At 36.5% G+C, this 27,807-nt stretch overlaps 2 protein-coding genes across 2 annotated transcripts; one reads left to right on the top strand and one right to left on the bottom strand.

Annotated features, from left to right (window-relative positions):
* Positions 1 to 510: 510 nt before the first annotated feature.
* Positions 511 to 3,167, top strand: LOC120145238 (pentatricopeptide repeat-containing protein At4g35130, chloroplastic-like). Its single transcript, XM_039159129.1, has one exon. It carries the CDS (start codon positions 616 to 618, stop codon positions 3,043 to 3,045), a length of 2,430 nt encoding a protein of 809 aa, XP_039015060.1. The 5' UTR covers positions 511 to 615; the 3' UTR covers positions 3,046 to 3,167.
* Positions 3,168 to 5,121: 1,954 nt separating this feature from the next.
* LOC120145546 (transportin-1-like) lies at positions 5,122 to 25,927 on the bottom strand. The gene is made up of 29 exons (XM_039159372.1): positions 25,739 to 25,927; positions 24,922 to 25,209; positions 24,009 to 24,098; positions 23,856 to 23,933; positions 23,674 to 23,754; positions 23,202 to 23,252; positions 22,957 to 23,042; positions 15,560 to 15,626; positions 15,411 to 15,467; positions 15,294 to 15,323; positions 15,132 to 15,191; positions 14,893 to 15,006; positions 14,402 to 14,515; positions 14,099 to 14,197; positions 13,739 to 13,864; positions 13,572 to 13,646; positions 13,390 to 13,461; positions 13,131 to 13,241; positions 12,615 to 12,698; positions 8,016 to 8,123; positions 7,496 to 7,600; positions 7,225 to 7,287; positions 7,073 to 7,147; positions 6,867 to 6,938; positions 6,615 to 6,739; positions 6,453 to 6,504; positions 6,307 to 6,375; positions 6,161 to 6,220; positions 5,122 to 5,774 (listed from the first exon to the last, which is right to left on the bottom strand). Exons 1-29 carry the CDS (start codon positions 25,925 to 25,927, stop codon positions 5,691 to 5,693), a joined length of 2,685 nt encoding a protein of 894 aa, XP_039015303.1. The 3' UTR covers positions 5,122 to 5,690.
* Between the last annotated feature and the right edge of the window lie 1,880 nt (positions 25,928 to 27,807).

The following is a 27,807-nucleotide window of genomic DNA, read 5'->3' as shown; positions in this document are numbered from 1 at the left end:
TCGTGATTTGCCATTATTTGTTATAGAGAAGCGTTCAAAGGTTCGTCGGATTTTAAGCCACTGTCGTCGTTCGTCGTCGATTCCGACATCCGTAAGCCACACTGCCACCACCATTCGAACATCGTGCAATTTCGATCAAAATCCAGTCGTTCATTGATGAAGATGACGATGATGGCCGACGACAATCGATAATATGGTTAAAATGAGAAATTTTAATTTTTAGGGTTTTTTATAATTTCAGTAAAATTTTAAGTTTTTATAAATAAATTAAGTTTTTTTAATTTTTTTTCCATTTTTTTAAAATAATATTTTTATTATTAAAAAATTAAAAAAAATTAAAAATATAAACCTAAAATATAAATGAAAATTCGTTAAACACCTACCTTTAAAAAAAGTTCTTTAAATATCAACACGTTTTTGGAGTTATAATTTAAACCGAATTTTTGTATTAAGCCTATATTAAAATACTAAATAGTAGCGGGTTTAACGAAAGGTAGCCGCCCACATAAACAGAATTAACGGTTACGCTATTACAATCCAGAAATCCAAAGAGAAGAGCTTTCGATTTCTAATGGCAATCTCTTCAACTTCTGAATCTTGAAATCAAATTCAAAAATGGTTGCAACTCTACTCACTCACAATTACTTCTCCAATTTCAACGCACCCAGAATTGTTTCCCTTAACCCCTGCGAACCCCCCAACCCAAACCAAAGCCAATATGCTGTAAGCGGTCCAAGATTTCCCAAACTGAATCAACTCCAATTAACCCATTTCAGTGCTTCAAAAACCTTAACCGAACCGTGCAATATCACACTCATTGATGCTCTTCGTTCTTGTATTGATTCGGGGTCGATAGAGGATGCACTCTACTTGTTTGAAGAAATGAACCACTCGGATACCTTCACGTGGAATATCGTGATTAAGGGTTTAGTCCAAAAAGGGTTGTTCGATGAAGCAATTAGTTATTTCCACAGGATGGAATTTGAAGGAGTTAGACCGGATAAATTTACATACCCATTTGTGCTCAAGGCCTGTGCTGGGTTATTGTCTTTTAAGGAAGGGAGTAAAGTTCATGCGAAATTAATTAAGGTTGGATTAGATTTGGATGTTTATATTTGTAACTCTCTTATTTCTATGTATATGAAAGTCGGGTGCCTCGAATCGGGAGAGAATGTGTTTGAGGAGATGTCTGCGAGGGACTTGGTTTCTTGGAATGCTATGGTTTCTGGGTACCAACTAGTTGGTGATAGTTTGAGCTCGTTGGTTTGCTTAAGGGAAATGGTTTCGGTAGGAATAAGACCGGATAGTTTCAGTTTTATTAGCGGTCTTGGGGCCTGTTCTGTCGAGGGTTTTGGAAGAAATGGTAAAGAGGTTCATTGTCAGGTTATTAGAAATGGGTTTGAAATGGATCCTAGGGTGGAAACTTCACTGATTGATATGTATGGGAAATGTGGGAATGCGATTTATGCAGAGAGGGTGTTCAACATGATCGTCGACAAAAACATTGTCACTTGGAATGTTATGGTTGCTGGGTATGCTTACAATGCTCGTTTCTATGAGTCATTCTCTTGTGTTAAGAAGATGCAAGATGTTGGAAAGTTGACGCCTGATGTTATTACAATGATAAACTTACTTCCAGCTTGCGCACAAACGGGAGCCCTTTTGATGGCTAAGTCTATTCATGCTAGTGCAATCAGAAAAGGGTTTCTCCCTCATATAGTATTGGAGACTGCTCTGGTTGATTTTTACGGAAGGTGTGGGAAGTTGAAACTGGCTGAACATGTCTTTACGCAAATCAACCAAAAGAACTTGGCATCGTGGAATGCGATGATTGCTGCTTATGTACAGAATGGATGGTATTCAGAAGCCTTGGAACTGTTCCTAGACATGTGGTACAATTCCGTTAAACTGGACGTGATAACATTTGCAAGCATATTACCAGCATATGCTGAAATAACCTCCTTGAGTGAGGGTAGGCAAATACATGCTGTTGTTACGAAATTGAGGCTTAGTTCGTCTAATGTCATCATCTCAAATTCAATTATTTATTTGTATGCCAAGTGTGGAGATCTCCGGACTGCAGGGAGATGTTTTGATGGCATGGTTTGTAAAGATGTTGTTTCATGGAACACAATCATTATGGCTTACGCCATTCATGGGTTCGGGAGAGTTTCCGTCCAGTTTTTCCAGGAAATGATAGAAAACGGTATCAAGCCTAACAAGAGCACTTTTGTTTCGCTATTATCAGCTTGCAGCATTTCTGGCATGGTCGATGAAGGGTGGGAATATTTTAATTCAATGAAAAGAGATTACGGTATTAACCCAGGAATAGAGCACTTCGGTTGTATGCTGGATCTTATTGGTCGAACTGGGAATCTTGATCTAGCTAAGCATTTTATTGAAGAAATGCCGCTTGTCCCGACCGCCCGGATTTGGGGTTCTCTACTATCTGCGAGTAGAAAAGCCAATGACATCGAATTCGCAGAAGTTGCATCCAAGCATGCTTTATCCCTGGAGCATGACAATACAGGGTGTTACATCTTGCTTTCTAACATGTATGCTGAAGCTGGGAGGTGGGCAGATGTAGAGAAGATCAAAACACTTGTGATTCAAGAAGGCATAGCAAAAACAATGGGATGTAGTACAGTTGAGAAAGACTATAAAGTTCACAGGTTTGTCGATCAAGATGGGTCGAACGCTCAGGTGAACATGATCAATGACGTGATGGATATCATCACGAAAATGACAGTGAAAGATGAAGATGTTTATGCTCGTCGTATTACCAAGTTGAGAAGAACAGATTTGACAAGAAAGAAACCAAATGTACCAGGGAATCATAGTGTGAGATCGGCCATCTCGTTCGGATTGATCTCGACCAAGTTGGGGTCTCCGGTTCTCATCAGAAAGAACGTTAGAATTTGCGAGGCTTGCCACATCTTTGCAAAGAGGGTCTCAAAGATTAGTAAAAGAGAGATGGTAGTGGGAGACTCCAAGGTCTTTCATCACTTTGAAGATGGAAACTGCTCTTGCGGTGATTATTGGTGATAGCTGCTGTTGTACAATCCATATATAGCCTAGCAAAACAACTATAAACAAACCTCCTACACAATTGTAAAAGACCAACGACAAATGAATAGAGACACCAAGTAATTGTGTATAGACATGTAAATTCAAATAAGTAAATTCCTATTCGAATTCGAAAATTTGACCGATTAATCTGAATTAAATACACACATGATATTATTTATAATAGCACGTGACATGCAACATTTTGGTTAACGAAAGACAACCAAAACAAGCAATCACAATGACTCGACATGCGTGTAGGAATGGAGTTGTTACACCATTAATTAAGAAAAAGAATCGTCATTTGTTTGTGGTTATGAAAATGTCAATGTCAAAAGCCATAGATGATATTGGTGGTATCGACTTAAATGTAATTGAGACAGCATGTAATCAAACTCAACCATTAAATAATTACTAGCATATATTAGCTTTATCATGTAAGACAAACCATCAAAGCTTGCTTCCTCTCTAAACAAACATTGGGTTATAGACGGATTGAGGAAGGTTGGTGTGATCGTATATCCGAAAATTTTAAATTTTTATAGTAATTTTTTATATTTTCTTATTGATAGTTTATTTTCATTCACTAAAATTTATAAATATGTCTAGTAAAGTTTTATATATTTCTTTCTTAGCATAAATCTTGCATCCGTTCTTAGATATTATTTTTTTGGTACAATACTATTTAAACATTTTTATCCTATTTTAATATAGGGTAAATTACAAATTTGGTGACTTAACTTTATCCTCTCTCCTATTTCACTCATTTTACTTTAAATATTTTCAAATTCCTCACTGAACTTAATACATTGGATTTTTTGGTTACTCGACCGTTAAATAATTAACGACGTTAAAATGGATTGTTGTATAGATGCAAAACGACGTTGTTTTGGTGAATTTTTTTTTTAAAACTGCATCATTTTTAATAACATTAGCTCTTTAACGACAGAGTGACCAAAATAGGAAGTAGAGTAAAGTTCAGTGATAAAAAACGCAATGTACTAAAGTTCAGTGAGCAAAATAAAAGAGAGTAAAATTCAGTGTTGAAATTTGTAGTTTACCCTTTAATATATAAATAATCACTTTATACTAATCTAACTCAAAATAAAAGAAAATTAATCTTCATTTTAATATTCTTGCATCCGTTCTTAGTTAATATTTTAGTACTCAATAATATATAATTTAGAACTTCAATTATCAAGTTAAAATTTGTTCTTGTCAATTTAAATTAATCTTCATTCTAATGATTAGATTCCAAGTTCTGATGAAGAACATCGTGCAAAAAGTAGAAAATCCAGAGAAGAAACGAAAGAAAGGGTCGGTGAGTCTGATCTTCGAGGTAAAGTTTCCCTGTTCTTATCAGCTTGTGTGTTCAATATCAATAGGCGCGTATCGTATCAATGGGCCTTTCGTACCAATAGGTGTATGGGCGATGTATAGGTTTCCGAGTTACCGATCTTTTATGCGTTAGTTAGCCTCGCTTTCCAACGCCTGTAATGCGGTAGGTCTCGCTACACGCGCCAGTAGGCTTGAGGTTGACACCTTTCTTTCGGTACTGCCATCCTAAACTCCTGGAATTACAACGTGGTTAACAGTCAAGTCAGTTACGGCTAGTTTCACTCCAACCTAATTTAATGCTAATTTAAATTGATTTTCAACTTCAAATATTATCAGTTTAATCTAATATATATATATATATATATGTATATGTATAAGTTAACAACCAATTTCTCTCGTTTTTTAACCTTTTATTAAAAATTGTATTTTAGGATTTCTGGTCTGTCACTGAACTGGCACATGCAATGTCCTAGTTTTGGAAATTTCGGATTCTACATCATACTTCGCTGAACTGCTATCTTCAATTCAGCATCAAGCAGAAAGGGGGGATATATGTAAAACCAATGACATTTCTCAAGAAATTTAAGCAAATTCAACACTATTGATCATCCAAAAAAGAAACCCTAACTTAATACAATAATTAAACAAATAAAATATGATCAAAACACAAACAAAAAGTATGGCATTCAAAGAGGCCTAAGATTTATTGATATGTGGGCAAACAGTGAAGAGAAAAGCAAAGGGGAAAAAAATCCACCCTCCAATTCCAATAGTATGTTTCAGATCTCGAATAATACAGAAATGACACCCCAAAACTAATAATAGAAGACAATGAAAGCCCTTGTACAAAACAATCTGTGGAATCCACAGATCAAAACCCTATTCCTATCTCACAAAACAATCAAAAGAAGAAAATTAAAAATAACAAATGCAAATTGCTTCAATCAGATTACCTTACCCCCATGTTTCAATTACTAAACACCAAATAGAACTCCCTCTTCAAGCTTTTTGGAGGCTGCATATTCCTGCATGCTAAAATCCATACAAAAATACCCCTCCCCTCCTCGAAACCGTGCAAAATGGGGACAAACCCCAACTTGTTTTAAGACAAGGAAACTGATATTCTTTGCTTCGGAAAAATCCATAACCACCTATCGGAACTTGCTTATACGAATCGCAGCTCCAATACAGTCAGACAATAAACCAACAGTATGGATGCTGATAAACATCTCTCAAGAACCACAAATGATGTAGAATAACGACAAGCATGGATAACGGCCAAGTTCTTATACTTGATACTTTGAAAGTTTATCCTTAACAGGTGGCTCCAAAGCAGACATACATTGGTCCCACGCCCCATTCCTAAGCATCTGCAGGCAAAATTTATTCACTTGACTCGGTAACTGACCTAGTCTATTGCATGTTATAATAATTATGTATCCTTAGCAAAAAATATAAGCAACCAAAAAGCACTAAAGTTTCCTCGTTAATTGGATAAAGAAAGAAAGAATAACAAAGGAAAAAGAAAAAGAATTTTCAATCAATAAAGGAGCACAAGACAAGAGATTCATAAGCAAGGAGATAGGGTAACCTATATGATTGCAGAAGTACATAGAAGCAAAAAAGGCATGCAATAACAAAATATAAGGATTTTGATAATTTTAATATATATTAAGTTAAAGTAATCAGCAAACCACAAACTTCCAGCAAGAATGTATAATCAGCAAAAGCAAAGCTGACGATGACAGATGCCTACCTGTTTGTAACCATTCAAGACCTGACAAACTTCATTATGAAGTTCTACGCTCCTTATTTCCTACAGGCAGAGAAAAAAAAGTTAAGGTCAAACTTTAGTTTAACATATACAAAAGCCTAAAATACAATTAATAACAGCACCCTTACATGCCAACTTGCAATAGCTCTGCACATGAAAACAAGTGAACTCAGAGCACCTGATGGATTTGCCCTGACCTGGAAAAGTGTGCATCCAGGAATAAATTAGTTTCTTGCCTCTGTTAATTAACATTATTACAAAAACAGATGCATACCATTGCACATAGACCTCGGAAGGCATCTTCTTTCTCAACATCATCCCGTATCCTGACAGTTACTTGTCAAATGAGTTGACATAGACGAAGCAACAATTACAAGTGTAACTTAGCTCTACATCAAACCAACAATTACAAGTGACGAAAATAAATTATACTTACATAGACAAAGCAATACACCATGATTGCATGAAATGCTCCATGTGTGGTGATACAAGATCTGGACAGACCAATGCAAGCCTCCCTAGTGTAATTGCACTATTTTCAACAAGTGACTTGTTGAGCCCCTGCAAATCATACAAAGATGAGATTATGGCATCAAAATGACTAATACAAGAACTAACATACAAACAATAGTTATGCATATATGAGGACGCATACCAACAAAGTTCACCAACAGAAAGGGAATATTACCTCTGCATGCTGAAGGATTGGAACCAAACACGAGACCACTGAAATGACAATTGGAGAAATTTCTTGATGTACCTGAAACTCAAAAAGGCAAATAGTAAAAAAAAAAGGATTCAAAGCACCCAAAGGGTAATCAACTTATGAAGGCAAGTCGATAAAACGGTAAGTAATCTAATTTTATCCTGATTGAGAATGAAGAACACACATACCTTAATTGCTAGCTCGCCAATAGCCCAGCATGCATTATTTGCTACTGAAATGGTTTCCTTTATCTTGGGGGTATTCTGCATTGAGCATAATATACTTTGTAAAAATGTAAATGAGGCAAACTGAGATACAGAATCCCAAAATGAGCCCTTACCAATTGCTTTGCTGCAATATCAAGAAACTCAGACAAACGAGGATGTAAATGAGCAGGGCACACCTAATCAAAGTCAAACATTTGAATGCAGTTAACATACACTAGCTAAACACTATATAATAAGGACTTTCAAGTTGATCAGCTAGGACCATGTTTGAGGCTTATTTAATAATAGACTTGCAAGCTTCATGTCCCTAGAGGTAGAAAAGTGATGTTTTATTTAATCTATAGTTCTAAACTATCATAACTGGTGAGTTCATTTTTAACATACTCTTGCAAGGTCCCCAAGAAGTGCAAATGCACTTTGACGGACATCAGAAGCATCATCATCCATGCAGCACTGCAGAAGCAGATCCCTCAAATTGCTCTGTGAAACCTGGCATATAAAGGTCCACGTATGCTAAACAAACATCTCAGGACACATTACACATGTTAACTTATATAAATTTTATAGTTAAGGAAAATTTCCAGTTTGCACGCCCAATATCAGGAACAAACGGACAAGTCCTCAAAACCTAGGTATGATGACAATTAATCTATTAAACATCAAGGCGGGAAATACAAAAAATTTAAGTAATATGTTGTGCAAGGAAGTTTCTGTGAATAATAGTCCATTGGCTCATTACACTCATCCATGTGTTCTCTGCAATTACTCCAGTGTCTAACATAGGATAATAGCAAAAAAATCTCGCTTCACATGATTTCTCATTAAATAGATAATTCCATGGACTAAAAGAATAGCCCACGTCAGTTCAAGATAGAAAAAAAGGATGCAAGGAGAAAGCAAGTACCAAACTCTCTATTCCACTACCAAGGCCCTCCGTCAGTCCAGAGAGCAAATCAAGTGCGCATACAATGAACTCCTTATCATACTGAACCCCGGCTGAAACAGTATCAACCTGCAATATAAATTCCATCAATTTCTTTTTTTTTTTGATAAAATAAGGCCTCATTAAAAACCCCCTTCTTATCCTACATGTTACAAACATAACATGAAGGACATTGGAAGGAGGAAAAGAGTGCCTCTAACTTTTATTAATTAGAACAATAATACACCTCCACTACTCAACAGCTAACAACTTCTTACAAAACAGAAAACCATAAATCTGAAAACAAAACACACCCTGAAACTCCTAAAAAGGAACTACCAAGGCATAACACCTTAACCATTACACAAAACGTAAGTTCAGCCTATACCAGCTTTAGCTAATACATCCGCTTCCCAATTTGCTGCTCACGAGATGAGCCTTGTGATGATACCCTTCCTCTCCACAATAGAAGCTATATCCCTTACCAAGGAATGAAACAAAGTAGTACTAAGGTTCGGATTATTAATCCATTTCAGAGCATTAGAAGAATCTGATTCCAAAATGATCCTCTGATTTGAAAAGAGATCAGCTTCAACTTCCTCAATAAGAATCAACCCTCTCTTGATCGCCAAAAGCTCAGCGAGTAAGGGAGGACCTCCCCCTACCTTCTCTGAAAAAGATCCAAGCACCATCCCTCTGCCATCTCTAGTCAAGCCACCTATTCCACCCTTATCCCAACCTTTGACCATTGCACCATCAACATTAACTTTTAAGAACCCTATCGGAGGAGGACTCCACCTAGAAGAAGGAAGATACCTCTTATTCAGATTGACATGTTGATCAGCTAGTTTTAAATCCCCCATCAAAGAATCAAAATGAAAATGAACATCCTTAACTGATGTTTCAAACCAAGAAACAGTTCTGAAACGTGAAATGAAGAACAACAGCGCTGAATCAACCTTTCCATTCTGGAAAATCACCTCATTCCTACATTTCCAAATAGACCACAACACTGCTCTTGAAATAAACTTCCATATATTGGATCGCGGCACTAAGTCATCCCAGGCAATTAGGAAGTCCATCACCGAACCAGGAACCACAAAGAAAACATTCCAAAACTTTAAAAACTTAGCCCACAAAACCCATACCACTTCACAGTGAAGAAACAAATGAGAGATCGACTCATTGTACTTCCTGCACAAAGGGCAGACAGAGTCTTCAACCCCAGAAACTCCTCTCTTCAGCAATTCCTCTTTCACCGCAACTCTATGATGAGCAAGTTGCCAAACAAAGGATTCCACACGTGGTGGAGCTACTCCCTTCCAAACATACCGTTCCCAATTACTTTCTAATTGATCAATATCCTCTCTATCAAAATAGGTTTTCATGCATGATTTTGCTGTAAAACAGCCCTCTCCATTTCCCAACCAAATCCAACAATCTTCCTCTACTAGAGACAAAGAAGAGCTATTCAATAGAGAGATAATTAGCAGCCACTGCTCAACCTCCCAATCCACCAAATTCCTTCTCATTTGAATATCCCAAACCCAACCCGAATCATTGTGCAATCTGAATTCTGCTACCTTAACCTCTTTGTTATTCGAAAGAGCAAATAACCTTGGAAACCTATCTTTTAGAGGAGCCGAACCCAACCAAACATCATGCCAAAACTGAACAGTTTCTCCATTTCCAGCCCTAACACACAAATTTCTCCTAAAACAATCCCCAAATGCATCACTTGAAAAGAAGTTCTTAACAATTCCTCTCCAAATCCAAGAACTACGAGCTGTCCAAGTATTCCGGATCATCAAAGAATTAGGATCCATATTGTAAACACAACACACAACTGATTTCCACCAAGAATTTTTCTCTCCAGCAAATTTCCACACCCATTTCCCCATAAGAGCCCTGTTTAAAAGCAGCAGATTCGGAATCCCTAAAACCCCCAACTTCTTTGGCTTACACACCAAATCCCACTTGATCCAATGAATGTTCTTTTTATCTGATGATCCCCCCATAGAAACGATGCCATGATAGAGTTTAGTTTGTTGAGAACTATGTTTTTAGATCCGAGAAATAATCATATATTCCTTGATCATTATGCAAAGAGAAAAGAATCATGAGATTAAGAAAATGGTTCAGTTGCTTTGAGGTTTCAGGCACAGGTTGGAGTAACATTACTATGCAAATAGAACATCAGATTGAAAGATCATGTGGTGACCTAGCTTAGTCGGTTTAGCCTAAGTTAGTGGTGTTGTATTTGGTTGTTTATGGGTGTTGTTTGGTTTTCTGATTTAGATGGGGGTGTTGTCCTGGATGTATCTTATGTAATTTATGTTGTTGAATGAAATCCTAAGGCACTCTTTTTGTAACATCCCAAAATACGAGTTAGTGACCACAATTGTAAAATTTCAGAATATGATGATTAAAGTATAATAGTTTAATAGTTTAATGATTTGTTCGGAAATATTTCCTAAAAGTTTATAGTAATTATCCAAATAATTAAAGGGCAAAATGGTCATTAGACTTGAAAATTATAATTAAATGATATATAATATGGATAAGGATGGGAGATTTTCCAGAAAAATCTCTTCTCTCTTTTCTTCTTCATTTTCTCTTCTCCACGTGTGAAGCCAAGCAAAGGTGAGTGCAATTTAAATTGTACTTATGTGATTGATCAAACATTGGCTTGCGATGAGTCAATGATAGAGTTACTATGGTAAGAGGTAAATTATATAATGTTATGTGATTACTCTGTGTGCATTAGTACATAGAAATGGATGTATGTTTATATGTTACATGATTTACATGCTTACATGAAAATGCAACATATGATATTAGATATGTGCTTACACATACATTTGATATGTGATAGAAGAGAAGGAATATGTGATTATGATATCAAGGATTACACGTACATGTGATACGTGACTGAAAAGAAAAGATATGTGGTTATAAGAGAAAGAATATGAATAAGTAATGTGAACGGTCATAAATGATAATGCCCATGTTATGTGATATGAGAGCTAGGGGTATAGTTGGCATGCCAAGGGTCGAGGGTTACCTATGTTCTTCGGGACATATGGACTGTTTACCTATGTTCTTCGGGACATATGGACTGTTTACCTATGTTCTTCGGGACATATGGACTGTTTACCTAGGTTCTTCGGAATCTATGGACTGGTCCTTCGGGACATTGATCGAGCTGTGGTGACAGCATATGTGTGCACAACCTCAATGTACTCACATACCTTAAGTTCTCAAAAGTATACATGGGCGAATACATGGTCCTTACAGAGAGTAAATAAATAAATTGATTTGTTACTATGTATGTTTGGTTGTGAAGTAGTATATGTGTTCAATGGTATGTAGAGAAAGGTTCGATATATGTATTTATATGATAAAAAGGTACTAAAAGTACTTGTATTATCTCATGTTATCATGTATACTGAATTATATGCGACTCGATTGAATGTTTATATTTATGAGAAATGCATTATTATTATGTTTTTGCTTCACTAAGTCTATGACTTAGCGTGTAAGTGATTTACACGTAGGTACTGAGAAGCAGAAGGATCAAAGCTAAGTTCATAGTAACAACATATCTCTGCTCAAAGACCAGATCAGAAGTAAATTACACAGTATGTATTATTATGTGATAAATAGGTTGGCATGTAAATAAAGTAGGTAAATTAGGTATTTATGCTCTGATCGAGTTTTGTAATATTCTAAACATATTTATATAAGTACAAATGCAAAGAAATGAACTGTTAAATTTTTACGAGTGTTATGTACAATTTACGAAAATCACTGTAGCAGGTTACTGTATTACTGTTCATATAGTATTTCACCGTTCATAAACACGTTTTTATCTCCAAATTTTATACCAAACATAATTGAATAATACATGATTGTATTTTCTTAACATTAATTCAAATGTCCAGTTATTTTACAAGAATAAAGGTTTTGAAAATGTCAATGTGACATCTCGGACTCGTATCCAGGTCGGGTATGGGTTGGGGTGTTACACTTTTCCTCCTTCCAATGATTAAGGAGCTCTCTTTCAAGCTCCATTAATTAAGAAGGGGGGGGGTTTAATGAGGCCTTCAATTCTTATAAAAAAAAAAAGATCATGCGGTGAAGTGTATCAAAATTACATGCAAAAACTTTCACTAGTGGATAATATAACACACACATAAGAAAGCACAGATAAATGCAACTGATTTCTTTCTACATGACTACATCTATTTTAGCTTTAAGCATTTCAAATCAAATAAATTTGAACACTTGTTGTTAATGCAACACAAGTTTAAAGGAAAGCACTGTACTGGATATATTTCACACAAGGAAATTTCAGACAATCTTAGCTAAGCTCAATCCCCAAAACCAAGCACATAATAACATGAAGTAGTTAAACAAATAATCAAGGCACTAGTCAATATGCTGCTTGATTAAGGAGATTAATTACAGTGAACAAAAAATCCATAAAAGCATCAGTCAACCATGAAGAGGAAAGCACAATTGAACAAATCAAAGTTGGAAAATTGTTGATGATTAGAGAAGTAAAAGATAATAAAAAACCTTGGCCAATTGTTGACTCTGGATGATATTTATGCACCTTTGGAATACAGGTGGAGCAAATTGAGAGAACCCAGTACCCAATGCCTGAAAAAGTAAAATACATTAATCCCAATGTTAACTTTGCTACAATTGCGTACAGTCATCTTGTTCAAATATATAATCCAATATCAAGTTGAAGAATACTATAGTGCTAAACTGACAGCAGATTAAAAAATTAAGCAGATTGGACTGTCCCAAGAATAAATAAAAAATTCTAGAGTTTGCACACACACCCATTTTCCAGGTTACATTATCCAGAGGAAGATGTAATTACAGACAACTCTATAGCAGCTTTAAGTCTCTTTCCAAAATACTACTAGATGTATTCAGCATTCACTATTCAATACTTGCTGAACTCAGAGTAAACAAAAAGTTAAATTCAAACCACAAAATCAAGATTCAAAGACAACAACACATCTATCCTCCTTAAAGAAAAATGTTATAAATAAAAAGGTCAGACAAGAAGAGACAACCGACCTGTGCTATGGATGTGAAGCACTCAAGCAGTGGAAAGAGATCCTTGTCAGAATTTGGAACCTGATGCCACTTCGCAATAAGCGGAGGCATCAGAATTTCAAGATAAACAGGCTGCAAAATGACAAACTAGTCAATAGAGAGAATCATCTTTATAGCAAAAAAGAGCAATGACTTTTGTGCATAGTAAGACTCAAATAAACAACAGAAGGAAGAGACAAAGTGCAAAGAACATTGTTTATATTTTAGCATACAAATAAACCTGATTTAGTTCCCCTCCAACAGCATCTGCTAGAGTTCCAATAGCATCATAAACAATTCTAAGGTTCCGTCTCTGTAAGTATACATAAATGATAATCTTATTCAACGGTGAAGATGAAGCAGAGCATCTATCATAAGGCATAATCGCAACAGTCAAAATAGCTTTATTATCCAGAAAACAACCTGATACTTGCCAAAAGCACACAGAAGATGCTGCAAAATTACTTCCAACCTAGGTGCCAACTCTTCGGCAGCCTCCTGCAAACAATATTAATATATTATATATATGTTGAAATGTATAAGAATTTAAACCCCATATGCAATAATTTGTACAGTATGTTTATAACAACCTCTTCAAGTGTTGCAAAAGCCGAACAAGCAGCCTCTTGAACCCGCTTGTTAGTATCCAATATTCTTCGCAGAAGACCCATAAGAGTTGCATCAAATTGCTCGTAGCCCTTTTGATGGCCACTATCCTGAAATAAACGAAATATTAGAGTTTTAAAGCAAAAAATCCAAAGCTATAGACAAAACAACAAAAATGTGGCAATAACAAACAAAAGATTGCCATAGTATGCAAAAGAATATATTATTTTGTTGGATATAATAGTAATTTATCATTAGTAGGTTAAGAAAGATTTACAGCTAAACAACATTGTGTAATTATGATCTTCAAAAGAAACATCTGAAGCAGCAATTTTCGTCCATACCTGAACAATGTATTTGCTGAATCGAGAAAGTGTCCAACAAGATATACTCCTTATGAGAGGAAACTTATCATCCAAAAGAGGAATTAAAAATGCCACAATCTGGGAGGGAAATACGTTTTTCTATTAATTCAACATCATGGCAAACAAAATAAAGAAAAGTCAATGACAAAAAGAAACAATGATAAATTGAGCATAATAACTTGATTTAAGTAAAACAAATAAATGTTATACATGCACAATTTATTCTTCACCTCAAAATCTGCCCCAGAACGTTGTGCATCAGTACAGAACAACAAGAATTACCTCAGACAAATGAGGATGGAGACCATTGATGCAACCTTCACCAACTGCACCAAGAGTCAAAACAGCAGCTTCCCTATCTTTCCAGGCTTCATCACCACTAGCAGCTAACTTGGCCTACAAAAAATCAACAAGGAAAAATCTTGACGTAACTCTCATTTTTTTTTTTGATAAGAATGGAAGGCCTCGTTAAAAGCCCCCTTCTTGATGTAACTCTCATCACCGTTAACTCCAATTAAGCTCGTGCACAGAGCAGCAGAAGTTTGACATTTGCAATAAAACAATAACCTTCTTGATCAAACTAGCATTTCTATGTAGCAAATTATTTAACTTTGCAAAGTTAGTGCATGAAACAATCTTATCTTCCGATATACTTTTCTTCTTTAGTCCCATGTATGTGGATGTAACCAATTCTAGTGACCAACAACATAAATAGATAAGAAATAGATACAATTTTCCATGTCCTAATACTAACATCCATAATAGTAAGTTACCTGAATAATAGGCATCAGAGTTGGAAGAATTTCATCCCCAAACACATTTGATAAAACATCAAGAGCTGCTGCACTGCATTTCCGTAGGTTCCATATGTTGAATGAGTCATCATCCTGAACCAAAATGATCATTTAGGGAAAAGTTCCACCAGAAAACAGATATTTCTAAAACTAAAAGAACCATAGAACTTAGCTCTGTTCTCTGATTGACTGGCACAGAAACGGAATCAAATACTTACATCATCTTCTGCATCCTCAGAACCACGAAATCGTGATGTATGAAAGCGAGGTTTTAGATCCTGAATGGAAAATATTAGGGAAAAACACATTCATCAAAATGCTAATTTAGAATACATTATGGAAAACTAAGAGAACAATGATCAGAAACAAATTATATCAACCTGGTCTTTGTCTGGAAGAGATTCATCTTCCTACAAGAATGAATAAATTCCAAGTAAATTATCAATTATGATTGCAAATTCATATAATCTGAATATAAGAAGTTGACTAAAAATAACCTCAGTCTCAATAAGTGATTCATCATCATCTGCATAAATCATGTTTGACAACAAAATCTACAAAGAGGAGTGCATATGTGTGAAAACTAAGAACATTATTTTATAAAAAAAGAAAAGACTATATTAAACTCAGTAAAGTATTAGCATACTGGAACTAGTTGTGGCAAAAATTCTCTCAAAATCGCAGGTGGTAATTGGGCATCACAATATGCAGACCTACAAACCAAGATCAATGTTGAATCATTAAGATTAGTCAAGACCAAGGTAAAATGCAGTAAGTAAATGCATGACCTTCAACTCTCCATATCTGAAAGCAAGAAAAAGAATCAATATTTTCTAACAGAAACTATTTTTTTTGATAAGAATGACAGGCCTCCTTAAAAACCTCCTTCTTGATCAAAGAAGGAGGAAAAGAGTGCCTTAGAAACTTTATTACTCCTCCGAAATTACATAAGATTTAACGTAGACACCATACTGAAAAAACACAACAGACTAAGCTACTCAACATAACCGAAAACCTAAACTCAAACGATAAAACGCACTGGAAACGACTAAACATCAACCAATTCCCATCTTTGCTAAACTATCAGCCTCCCCATTACACACCCTTGGAATCAGTCTAATAGAGTGCACCCTGTCCGTGATAAAAGATGAAATCTCTTTAACTAATGGGAGGATAAAAACTGGGGCCATAGCTGGTGTATGGACCCATTCCACAGCCGACTTACAGTCACTTTCCACAATCAACCTTCCAACCTTAACCCAACAAGAAGACATATAGATTTCAATGCCTCTCTTAATAGCCTTTAACTCAGCAACCGGCGGGGGACCCTGACCTACATTTTCTGAAAAAGTCAGAAGGGAGTTGCTATTCCAATCTCTCAAAATACCTCCTATACCTCCATTTGAGCCATCAAGTCTAACAGCTCCATCGACATTCATCTTCAAAAAATCCATAGGGGTGGAATCCAGCGAGAAACCTGAAAATTGTAAATGTTGAGAGCTTTAATACCATCTGCAAGAGATGGATCACCAATCAGCACATCCTCCTGAATAGGACACTTAGGATACTTGGCTAGAAACCATTTAGATAACCTGAATCTAGCAATAAAAAACAGAGACATCCTATCCAAGGGGGAACCATCGAACACCATTGCATTCCTAGCTTTCCATATCGACCAAAATACTACTCCCGGGATAAATTTCCAAATCAACGATTTCCCCCTCAGCTCACCCCAAGAACATAGCAAAGAAGGTGGATCCTTTGGAAGGACTAAGGCTATTTCCCAATAGCTTGCTATCTTGTTCCAAAGTTCCCAAACAACATCACATGAAATAAATAAATGCTGAACTGATTCCACCTGTTTTTTACAAAACGGACATAAAATTTCATCCCCTAGCTGCAAACCTCTTTTCACCAACTCCTCTCTCACTGCCACTTTCTGATGAGCTAGCTGCCACAGGAAGACTTCAACACGAGGAGGAGATAAACCCTGCCACACCCCTTTTACCCATAAATCGGACTCCCCAGACACCTTGCCGAGTTCCTTTCTACAAGATTTCACTGAAAACAGTCCATCCCCACTTGCAGACCAAGAAAGAAAGTCTTCAACTGAATCAGTCAGTTTAAAGTCCTTCAGTTTTGTCATTAAATCCAGCCACTGATCCAACTCCCAGTCACACAAATTCCTTCTGGTATCGATGTTCCACACCCAACCGTTCGAATCTGAACTTCCAAACTCAGCGACCATACCCCATTTATTTGTTGACAACGCATACATTCTAGGGAAAAGATATTTTAAAGGAGACTCATCAGCCCATGAATCCGTCCAAAATGCAATAGACTTTCCATTTCCCAGTTTCAACTTGGAGTTAGATCTGATACGTTCACCCTCCGAGTCGTTCTTCAAGAAATTGTTGGCAATCCCTCTCCAAATCCAAGAAGATTTGGGCGAAAAAACCTTACAAATAGACATGGAATTACTACTTACCTTGTGCCTGCAACATAACACACTTTTCCACAAAGTATTTTTTTCATTGGCGAACTTCCACACCCATTTTCCCAAAAGAGCCCGATTAGATATGTTCACATCAAGAACACCAAGGCCACCACAATTTAGAGGCGTGCAGACTGATTTCCAATTAACCCAGTGTATCTTCCTTTTGTCCTCATTATCCCCCCATAGGAAACTGGCCATTAAAGAATTAAGCTTCTTACCAATTTTACAAGGCATTCTAAAAAGAGATAAGAAGAATATTGGTAGGGATGTTAACACCGACTTTAATAAAACTGTCCTGCCCGCCAATGAGAGACAATTAGCTTTCCAGCCGGCTAGTTTGGAACTAAAATTCTTGAAAACTGGATCCCATAAGGCTTCTGAGTTTTTCTTAGCACCTAGAGGAAGTCCCAAGTAATCTGTTGGAAGAGAATCAATAGAGCAGCCCACCGAAGATGCCCATTCTGATAAAACTTCCTCTTCCACATTAATACCAAATAGCTTACTCTTAGCTAGATTAAGATGCAACCCTGTCATAACACTAAAAATCCTCAATACTCTCTTGACATTTTTAATCTGGGAGAGAGATGCTTGACAGAAGATGATCAAGTCATCTGCAAATTGTAGATGTGTCAATCGAACAGAATTTTCAGATTCCCCAATAACAAAGCCTTGAAACAGACCCCTGTCCACTGCTTTAGATATCATCAAATTAAGCAGCTCACCTACAATGTTAAACAGTAGCGGAGATAAACTGCACCCTTGCCTAAGTCCTTTGGCCATGTGGAACTCTTCCGATGGAGACCCGTTTACGAGAACTGAGATTGAAGCTGTTGAAATACACTGAGATATCCACGACAACCATCTCTTACCAAAACCCATCTCTGACATTATTCTAATTAAAATTGGCCATTCCACGGAATCATAAGCCCTACGAAAATCTACTTTGAAGGCAACCCCTTTTAACCCTTTTTTCCTCCAGTAATCAATCCCTTCGTTTGCTATAAAAGCACAATCCAGCAACTGTCTCCCTGGTATAAACGCAAACTGAGAGTGACTAATAATATCACCAACACAACAACTCAGTCTCTTCGAAAGAACTTTAGAAAGTATCTTGTATAAGCTGCCTACAAGGCTGATTGGTCTAAATTCCTCTACACTGTCCGGATTAAGCTTCTTCGGAATAAGTGTGATAAAAGCATGGTTTATACCGTGCTCCCATTTCCTTCCAAAATAGAAATCTTCAAAAAATTTCAACACGTGCTCCTTTAAAATCGGCCAGCAGTTTTTAAAGAAACCCATGGTGAAACCATCTGGTCCTGGAGCTTTAGAGCTGTCTGATGAGACTATAGCTTGCCAAATTTCCTGTTCTAAGAAGTGCTCTTCAAGCTTCTTAGACTGATCCCCTGATAGCTTAGCAAAATCCAGTAGTAAATCCTCCGTTTCCAATGTTGAATTGGAATTATAGGCTGCCTTGAAAATTCTGAAATATGTACCTTTAATTGTTGAGGATCTGAAACCACACTCCCATTTATCTTCAAGCTTAAGATTTCATTTCTTTTGCTTCTGTTCAGAGCAGACAGATGAAAAAACCTTGTGTTCCTATCCCCCTCCTTGATCCATCTTGCCCTTGACTTCTGAAACCAGATGCTTTCTTCTGTCCTATACAACCTCCATAGATTTGTCCTACACAGCCTCAACTGATCCCACTCCTGCTTCGAAAGAATTCCACCTTGAGCTTTAAGATCCAATTCATTAATTTTCCTCTCTAAATCAGAAATCGACTCAGGGATCCCAGTAAATTTACTGCTGGACCAATTTCTGATTGAATTTTTAGTACCTTTTAAGATACTGAAAATACCCCTTTTATTATTTCTCCCCCTCATAGCAAGCATTGAAGATTTAACCAATTCCTCAAATCCTTCCTCCTCTAGTAAATAATTAAAAAACCTGAATGGTTTCGGTCCCCAATTAACAGCTTTGTCCTCTAATGAGACAGGATTATGATCAGATAGGGATTTAGGCAAGAGACTTTGCACTACATTTGGAAAACATGACAGAAACGTCCCAGAGATTAAGAACCTGTCTAGTCTTTCCCAAGTCGAGTCTTCTCTATTATTGCACCAAGTATACCTTCCTCCCACCAACGGTAGATCAATTAAATGTGATTGCTGTAAGAAGTTTCTAAATAAATCAATAGAATGCCAGTTTTGTGATTTTCCCATCTTCTCGTCCGGATCAAGATACACATTTAAATCTCCCCCAATACACACTAACATATTTTGAGCCGAAACAAACTCCAACAATTCCCTGAAAAAATCTTCCTTTTCTGCTTCAATTGATGGACCGTATACATTGATAATCAGACACTCTTCACTTGAATTTCTGAACTTCCCAAAGACTGCTATGAATCTGCCATTAAGATGGGTGTTCGAAACTTCAAAATCATTTTCATTCCACATAATCATCAATCCACCAGCAGATCCCACTGCTGGCGCAACAATCCCTCCTCTAAGGAATCTCCCCCCTATCCTTCTTCTAAGAGCCAAAGAAACAGATTCTAGTTTTGTTTCTTGAATTAGAATCAAGTTCGGCTTATTCTTCTTCACCAAATTAGCTACCACTCTTGACTTTTCCTTTTTTCCAAGACCCCTTACATTCCAAGAAATAATGTTGACATTTATCATATCAAGAAGATCTACACCAAATCCTTATAGCTAGTCTCCAGAGAAATAGAGACTAAACCCCTGACTTCCCCTGTTCCCTACTCTCAGCCGAACCCTCTTCAAGGTTGATAATTTTGTCCAAAAAAGCCTTCTTCCCATCTTTGAAAGAAATTCCTAGAACTTTACATACTTCCCATGTAACCATCGCTTCCTCAACCGCCTTCGAGAACTGAGGAGTAAAAACTAAAGGAGAATTAACCATATCAACTGCTTCCCTTGTTAAAACTCTTCTCTCCCTTCTTTTAGACCTTTCTGACCCTACAGCAGAGAAAGGAACTACTGCCAAGACCTCCGAAGAACTATTACAATTAGTTGGTGCCACATAAGGGTTCTGATCATCAGCTGCACCATTTAAAATCACTTCCCTTCCACCTTCCATATTTATTGAAGGAGGCTGCAAATCCTTTCTCACCGGAATACCTTTGTGTTTATTCTCAAACCAGTTAATTCTCACCCTCGACCTGGTATAATGTCTTTTATAGCTGGCCATTCTCCTCCTCTCTATGGGCAAACTTTTGGGCCAAAATGTTCTTCTATGCTGGAACAACGATCTGTCTCTATCCCTAATCAGTTCAGTTCCAACCCCCCTACAATCGTCCTTTTCCAAGACTACTACTTCCTCTAACAGATCCTTATTTGGCTTATTTGAGATCCCTTCAGATTGAGACTGTACTCTATCCGTGAACCCACCCTCAATCGAAATATGTTTGTAACCTGACAAATCAGTATTCGAATTCTGCATTTTTGAGTCTACCAAAACAGAATGCTGAAACTCTCCTTGAACCTCCATCCTACTTAATTTAACATCATGCCCCCCTGGAATTAGATTATTAGCTGGTGAATCATACTCCCTGTTAGATTGTGAAGACCCAGCAGGCAACAAATTTGGATTTAAGTCTGCCGAGACATTAGCCCAATTCTGCACCTTTATTTTATCTGAATCAGATTGCTGCTGAGAACCTGCAAATTCCACCCGAGACTCCAAACGGTTACCATATCCCAGTTTTAATAAATTAACAGCTGGCCCAGAAGGTACTATTCTGTAGATATTTGTATTGGACTCACTTGAGCCCTCTAAATGGGCTTCTTCAAATTCATTAATAGAGACATTCCTTAGACCAAGGCCCCTATAGTCCTCTTTAAAATTCAAATCTTCTGCAGAAAAACCTGACACCTTAGCACCACTAGGTTGACTTTCTCCTTCCTGCAGTATTAAATGTTTACTTCCACTGCCTCCTGCCACTGTTGTGCAGACATCACCTACCAACCATCTGTCTACTGTGTCCCTAGAATTCTCAGCTGGCAATTGTGGGCTACCTACTCCACCTGAACTCCGGACTTCTTTCTCTTCCGATGAAGAATCAACTCTAGACACACCATCTCCGGCCACCTGAAGAATTTCTGCAAAAAAACTCTCCTGTTTATAACTGACCGATCCCACACTAATCTTAACCTTATACGATCTCCCATATGCACCCAAGGTAACAGAATCCTGTATATCATAAGGACTCGCCACCCTCAACAAAGCTCTTGCCACCGCCAAATCCTCTCTTCTGATCGTGGACTCATGAATACACACCAATTTCCCCCACCTTGAGACCAGCTTTTCCAAAAAAGATCCATTACAACATAGTAAAGGGATTCCATGCAACTCCACTGAACAGAAAGCCATCGGGACTCCATCTACACTCATAAGTGGATCAAGCCAGTCGAACCAAAGTGACACTTCATCCCTTCTGTTTTTCCACGCCTCCTCGAACTCTTCCTTCGACCCAAAGGTTATAATGCAAGAGTTCCAGGTATAACCCCATTTAGTTCCCTTGACCTTGATCCCTTTACTAGCCAACCCCTTCACTACTGTCCCCAGATCAAAATGGGATTTAATGATCCCAGTTATTGATCTTTTCACCCAATCATATTCGTCTGGGGGAATATGCATTTCCCACAAATTCCTCACCCCTACTTCCTTGTCTTTATGGCCTTCCCAAATCACTTTAGACGCCGGACCTTCTCTCCTTCCATCCAAAGACGCTAACGCCTCCTTGTAAGATCTCTCATCTCTCAGTCGGCTATAAGATTCTGGTCCAGCTCTTCTACTCCGATGCGTATCCTTTTCCCACTTATCAACTTCCTTACTGTCGTTACTTCTAACAGCCTGCTTTAGTCTCTTCTTCTGGTACTTAGCAACTCCTACTGATATTTTCTTACCATCAATCCAGATACCATTAATTTTTGCTATCGCCCTCAACAACCCATCCTCATTAGCAAACTGGACGAAAGCAAACGTATAATTTCTATAATTCGGCTTGTTGGAATTATTCGGAATGTAGACACGAACAACACTCCCCTGTTGATGAAAAATTTCCTTAAGAGTTTTCCTAGTTACCCTTTTACTCAGATTGTCAACGAAAACCGTCCACTCCTCACCGGAAAACTGACCAACTGAAAACCTCTCTCTCTCTCCCACTTTCTCCCTGACACTCTCTCTCATCTTACTGGGTTGTAACTATAAAGAAATTGAATATTTTAGCAATCATTTTTTAATAGTTTCTAACAGAAACTATTAAAAAATGATTGCTAAAATATTCAATTTCTTTATAGTTACAACCCAGTTTACAATATACTAGCACATAATGCCAAAAGGGAAACACACCGCAAATGCAAACAGAGATGAAAAAAAGGATCTAATTTCAGAAGATATGGCATTCCACCAAAAACTATTTGTTTGAAGCTTGTCAAACTGCATAAGCTATCAAAAATATGGTTTTAATAATTTCTTAATCTACTAAGAAATTTAGAAGTGTAATGCACAAAGGAAATTACCAGAATTCACATGCTTCAAGTGCTACTTCAGCATTGGTGTCCTTATTAACTTGCAACATATATTCAATTACATTCTTCATATGTGGCTGTGAAATAACAGTCACTTCAGAGAAAATAAAATGCAGGTTGTAAACAAGCCTAAAAAGACAAAAAGAACATGAAAAAAAAACTAAAAAGTTTTAATATATACCACAATCAAGAAAGAACGTATAAAAACTAAAATGCAACAAATAAAAGATACCTACCTCCAGAACAGATGGACGGACTTCAATTAGCTGAACAAATGCTGCACAAACCTGGTCATTTGGTAAGAAAAAGAAAAGGGAACATTGGTGTGAAGATGCATAAGCTAGGAAGAAACAATATAGCTTTCCATAATTCATCACTAGCTCACAATTAAAAATTTAGAAATGTTATACAGAAAATTATAACAGGAGTTGAAAACAGTCTTTATCCGTAGTATTCAATTAATATATACATGGTCCATGATAGAAAAAAGACAAGAAACATTAAACATCAAAGACTAGATGAGAAAATATGTCGGATTCTAACACTGCATTCAAAATAAATGTTCAAATCAGAAATGATAACTAATAAATGTCAAGCTTTTATAGGCTTCAATAATAAATTATAAGGAAATATTCACAGTAGAGTATTCATAAAAGATATTAGGTTATAAATACAATAAGAATACAAGAGAAAGGAGAAACTATTCACCAATTTCCGCACTTCTGCTGCAGGGTCATTAGCAAGGCCAAACAAACCATTAAGGTATTTATCCATGGATGTATATAAAGCCTGAAAGAAATCAATGCACAATTCAAGTATTTCCATAAAAGCATCATAATAACATCTATCACTAGAAGAATATAAATGTTCAAACTTTCAATTTAACTTACAGAAGGCATCAACATAATATATTGGTTTACAGAACCCAGTGAAAGCTTTCTCAGAGAAGCATGGGGAGATTTAAAAAACTGCTCAGAGAAAAACATACATAATTAGAAAATTTTAAAAAGCTGACAATTTAAAAGTACAGAAATGCATTTCACCTGAAATAACCGAGGAAGGAATATGTTGATAGGCCTTTCAGCTAACCCAGGCACATCTGAATCCAGCACTTGGGGTATATCCTCACAAATCTGTGTTACAAAAGGAATGGTTGATGTGTTAAAGGTAATTCAAAGTCAGCATATAACCATGTCTTTACCAGAGGGCGTTTGTCAGCTACATTTAAGGTTGACCCTCAAAATGCAGTAAGACCACCAATAAAAGAAGAAGAAACCGTATAGATCAGCTGGTGTAAGTTAACCCATTGACATTCACCAGGATATATTGCTATTCATTAGTGGGAAAGGCACTTAGAATAATGGAAACATGTGTCGAATACCAAAGAAAATCAAGGAGTCTGCATCAGGAAAACTCCATATATATATATATACCATAAGGAAAAGAAAGAACTACCTGGTACAATTTCAAGGCAACCTCTCATTGAGGCTTAGAACCTTGTTCCAGAAACAATTCTTGTTTTGTTTGCATGTAGGCAAATATATTCTAGATGGCCAAAGAATCATCTCATTTATCTCACTAGACAAACTGAGGGAAGAGTAATACATCTTACGCTGAAGTTTTTTGCTTACTAACTTCATATAACTAATGGGGACATTTTCGAATAGCTTTCACACTAAATTACAGTCACACGATTCTATTGATTTAAATTGACCATTCCAAAACTTAACGGCATAAACTATGTAAAAGCATAAGAAACATGGTTCAATATTGAATAAACCCGCATGATTCTATTGATTTCATTCATTCAACGTTTAATGGCTTAAAGTCTGAAACCATTTAAAAGCATTATAAAACCATCGCTCTATATTGAATAAACGAAAAGGAAGCTTCTCCACAGTAAATGACAACTTCCATAAAATGATAGCAGAGATTAGAAAATTACTAATCACATACCTTTGACAATGCATCCATAGCACCTTCCATGTGATTTATGTCATTACTATCCAAACAATTTACAAAAGCTTGCAATAACTCAGGCCATCCCACAATTCCCCCTAGTTGAACAACCACAGTTATAATATTCCCAACCGTTGACCTAATGTGTTTATCTCCAGCTCCTAAACAGGGCAATAGCTCTGATTTTATATATTGTTGTTGTGCAGGAGAAATTATCTTATAAGCAGTTCTTAGATTATTTTTCAGAAGCAAACCAGCAACTTGTCGAATCTCTACCGACTTACCCTGCATAAATTTACAAAAATGAAACAAAGACAAAGTTTCATTATCACATTAAAGAAAACAGATTCTCATAGTATATCCAAAGGCTTCTGATTTACCCTGCATAAATTAACAAAATTGAAACAAAGTTCTATTGTCGCATTAAAGAAAACAGATATCCCTAATACATCCAGAGTAAGAACATTGATTTCTTGCATTAGACACATGAATGGGCACAAAACTGTATTTTCAGTTTTAAAGGTGTAATTCAATTAAATACCCAGAATGTAGTCCATCAAAGAAATGCACAATCTTTGCAAATTCTATTACAGTGTAACTAACCCTTACAAAACCCCAATTCTAGTATCGAATAGAAGCGTAATCCAATAAAAAAAATTCCCCAAAAGAAAAGAGAACAACAATCGTATCTCCTCCATTGACACATAACCCGATCAATACCCATAATCCAGTTCCTCAAAAAGCACTACAAGAAAATAAAATATCTGTAAACTAGTCACCGAAGAAACGAACGGGGATAGAAAACGAAGCAAACCTCGGCTCGTGCAAGGATAAAAACGAGATAGTTGTTGAAATCAGGGAACTGAGAGTAATGCTGAAGCTGTTGCCAAATCTGAGATTTATCAGCCGAAGAAGATGGTGAAATCTGCTGCTCCAGCAGTCCACAGATCTCCTTCAACCCCTCCTCTTGTGGCTGCCACGCGGCACTTCCGGTCGCCGCCATTTCTGTAATCAGATTCTGATTCAAATAAAATTTTATTATCCGGTTTCGACTTGGCGAACAAATATGGGTTTTTTGGTATTTTCTCTGATTGAGGGGTTTTCGAAGAGTTCCGGACAAGCTGGGAGATTTTGCCTTCTGGTTGCAAAACAGGCCAAAACACCGCTAGGAATAAAAGCAAATCAGGTTTTCGGAGGGGATTTTCTTATAAATTTATTTTAATAAACGATAATACCATAAAATAAAAACATACAATAACAATAAATTATATATTTTTCCAACAAAAATACAGGCTTTCTTCAAATTTATATAAATTGCAAGTATTGTTATGTTAAGGCCAAAGGATTTTCAGTATAGATGGCTGAATGATGTTGAGATATGATCGTAATTTTAATAGTTTTAGATTTTTATATAATTTTTATATTTTTATTATCAATTGAATTTTATATATTTTAATTTTAATATATAATTTTATTAAAAAAAATCCCGTATGTGTGTCATTTTTAAGGGGTTTTTTTGTTCGCTAGGTCAAAATAAAAATTACCGTTTGGAGTGAGGTGGGGTTATTCAATTATTGACCCAAAACAATCATTATGTGCTTGAATTTAACACTTCTCGTGAGTGCCTAAAGTTCTATGGACCGACTAACAGACTGCTAAAAGTTGTCGCTTATTAAGAAAATAGTAAACTACACAAATGGTCACTAATATTTTAGTATGTTTTCAAAGTGTTAAAAGTGACAAATTGATCACTAACGTTATGAACTTGTAATAAATTAGTCACTTGACGTTAACTACCGTTGACGTGACGGACAGAAAACTGATGTGTCACGTTAAATCAATGACATTATATTGTTTTATTACAATAGTATTTTTCGTATCTCTTCTTCTTCAAGTGATGGATACCAAAACACAACTACCATGAAAATTTTACAGAGTTCGTGATGTAACAGCTAGTGGAGCATCAACACCCTAAATGTAAATGTATTAAATCATCCATTCATGAGATAACCAATCAATGACATTATCGTAAAGCTAAAAATCAATAAATTACTAATCATATAGCAATGATAAACATATTTTAATCACAGTAACAATATGGTACCATTGATTTTCCAAGAACAAAACAGTCCACGAGCAACACATTCAGAGGATGGAAGGTGTTCTATTCGCAGTCACCTAGCAGAAATCACACATTTCTCTTCAATGTTGAGGCACTCCCACACTTATGCTCTTACTCGATGGCAGTCTTGTCCCTTTATGTTAGTGAAAACAAACGTTCGATGCTAGCTTCTTCTACATAGAAAATAAATTATGTTCAAGATTTATGGTTTGAGATGACATAAGACAAATTTTAGAATCATACTACAGATTAAATCCTCATATAACTTCGATCTCCATGGTAGAAGCTTTGGTTGTTCTCTAAGTAATGATTTTCACTAAGAAAATGGGGATTGGAAAAGTAATTATTGAAAGAAATTCCAAATCTATTATTTCGAAGATTGAGAGCGAGAATGATACCTTTCTGTTCTTGGACCTCTTATCGACGACATTAGGGTGATGGCAACCCACTTTGAATCATGTTCGTTCAAATTAATTCGCTGAGAGAAATAGAAACCAAATGGCACATGCAATAGCTTCTGAGGGCCTTAGAAACATCGAAAACCTCTTTTGGATGGAGACAACACCATCGAAAGCTATTCAGACAGTTGACTCTGATCGACAGTTTGAGGACCCTCTATGAAATCCCAATCTTTGTTGCATCTATTTTTTTGGATAAGTTTTATGTGTATTTATCCAAGAAAAAGAAGGTTGCACCTGCTACAACCAATAAAGTATTAAACAAAAATGAATACCCTACTCAACAACCCCCAATTAGTACAG

The sequence above is a fragment of the Hibiscus syriacus genome, unplaced genomic scaffold (genome assembly GCF_006381635.1).
Source record: "Hibiscus syriacus cultivar Baekdansim isolate YM2019G1 unplaced genomic scaffold, ASM638163v2 tig00110893_pilon, whole genome shotgun sequence".
NCBI classification, from domain to species: Eukaryota; Viridiplantae; Streptophyta; class Magnoliopsida; order Malvales; family Malvaceae; genus Hibiscus; species Hibiscus syriacus.
This window is presented reverse-complemented; position numbering and strand designations above follow the sequence as displayed.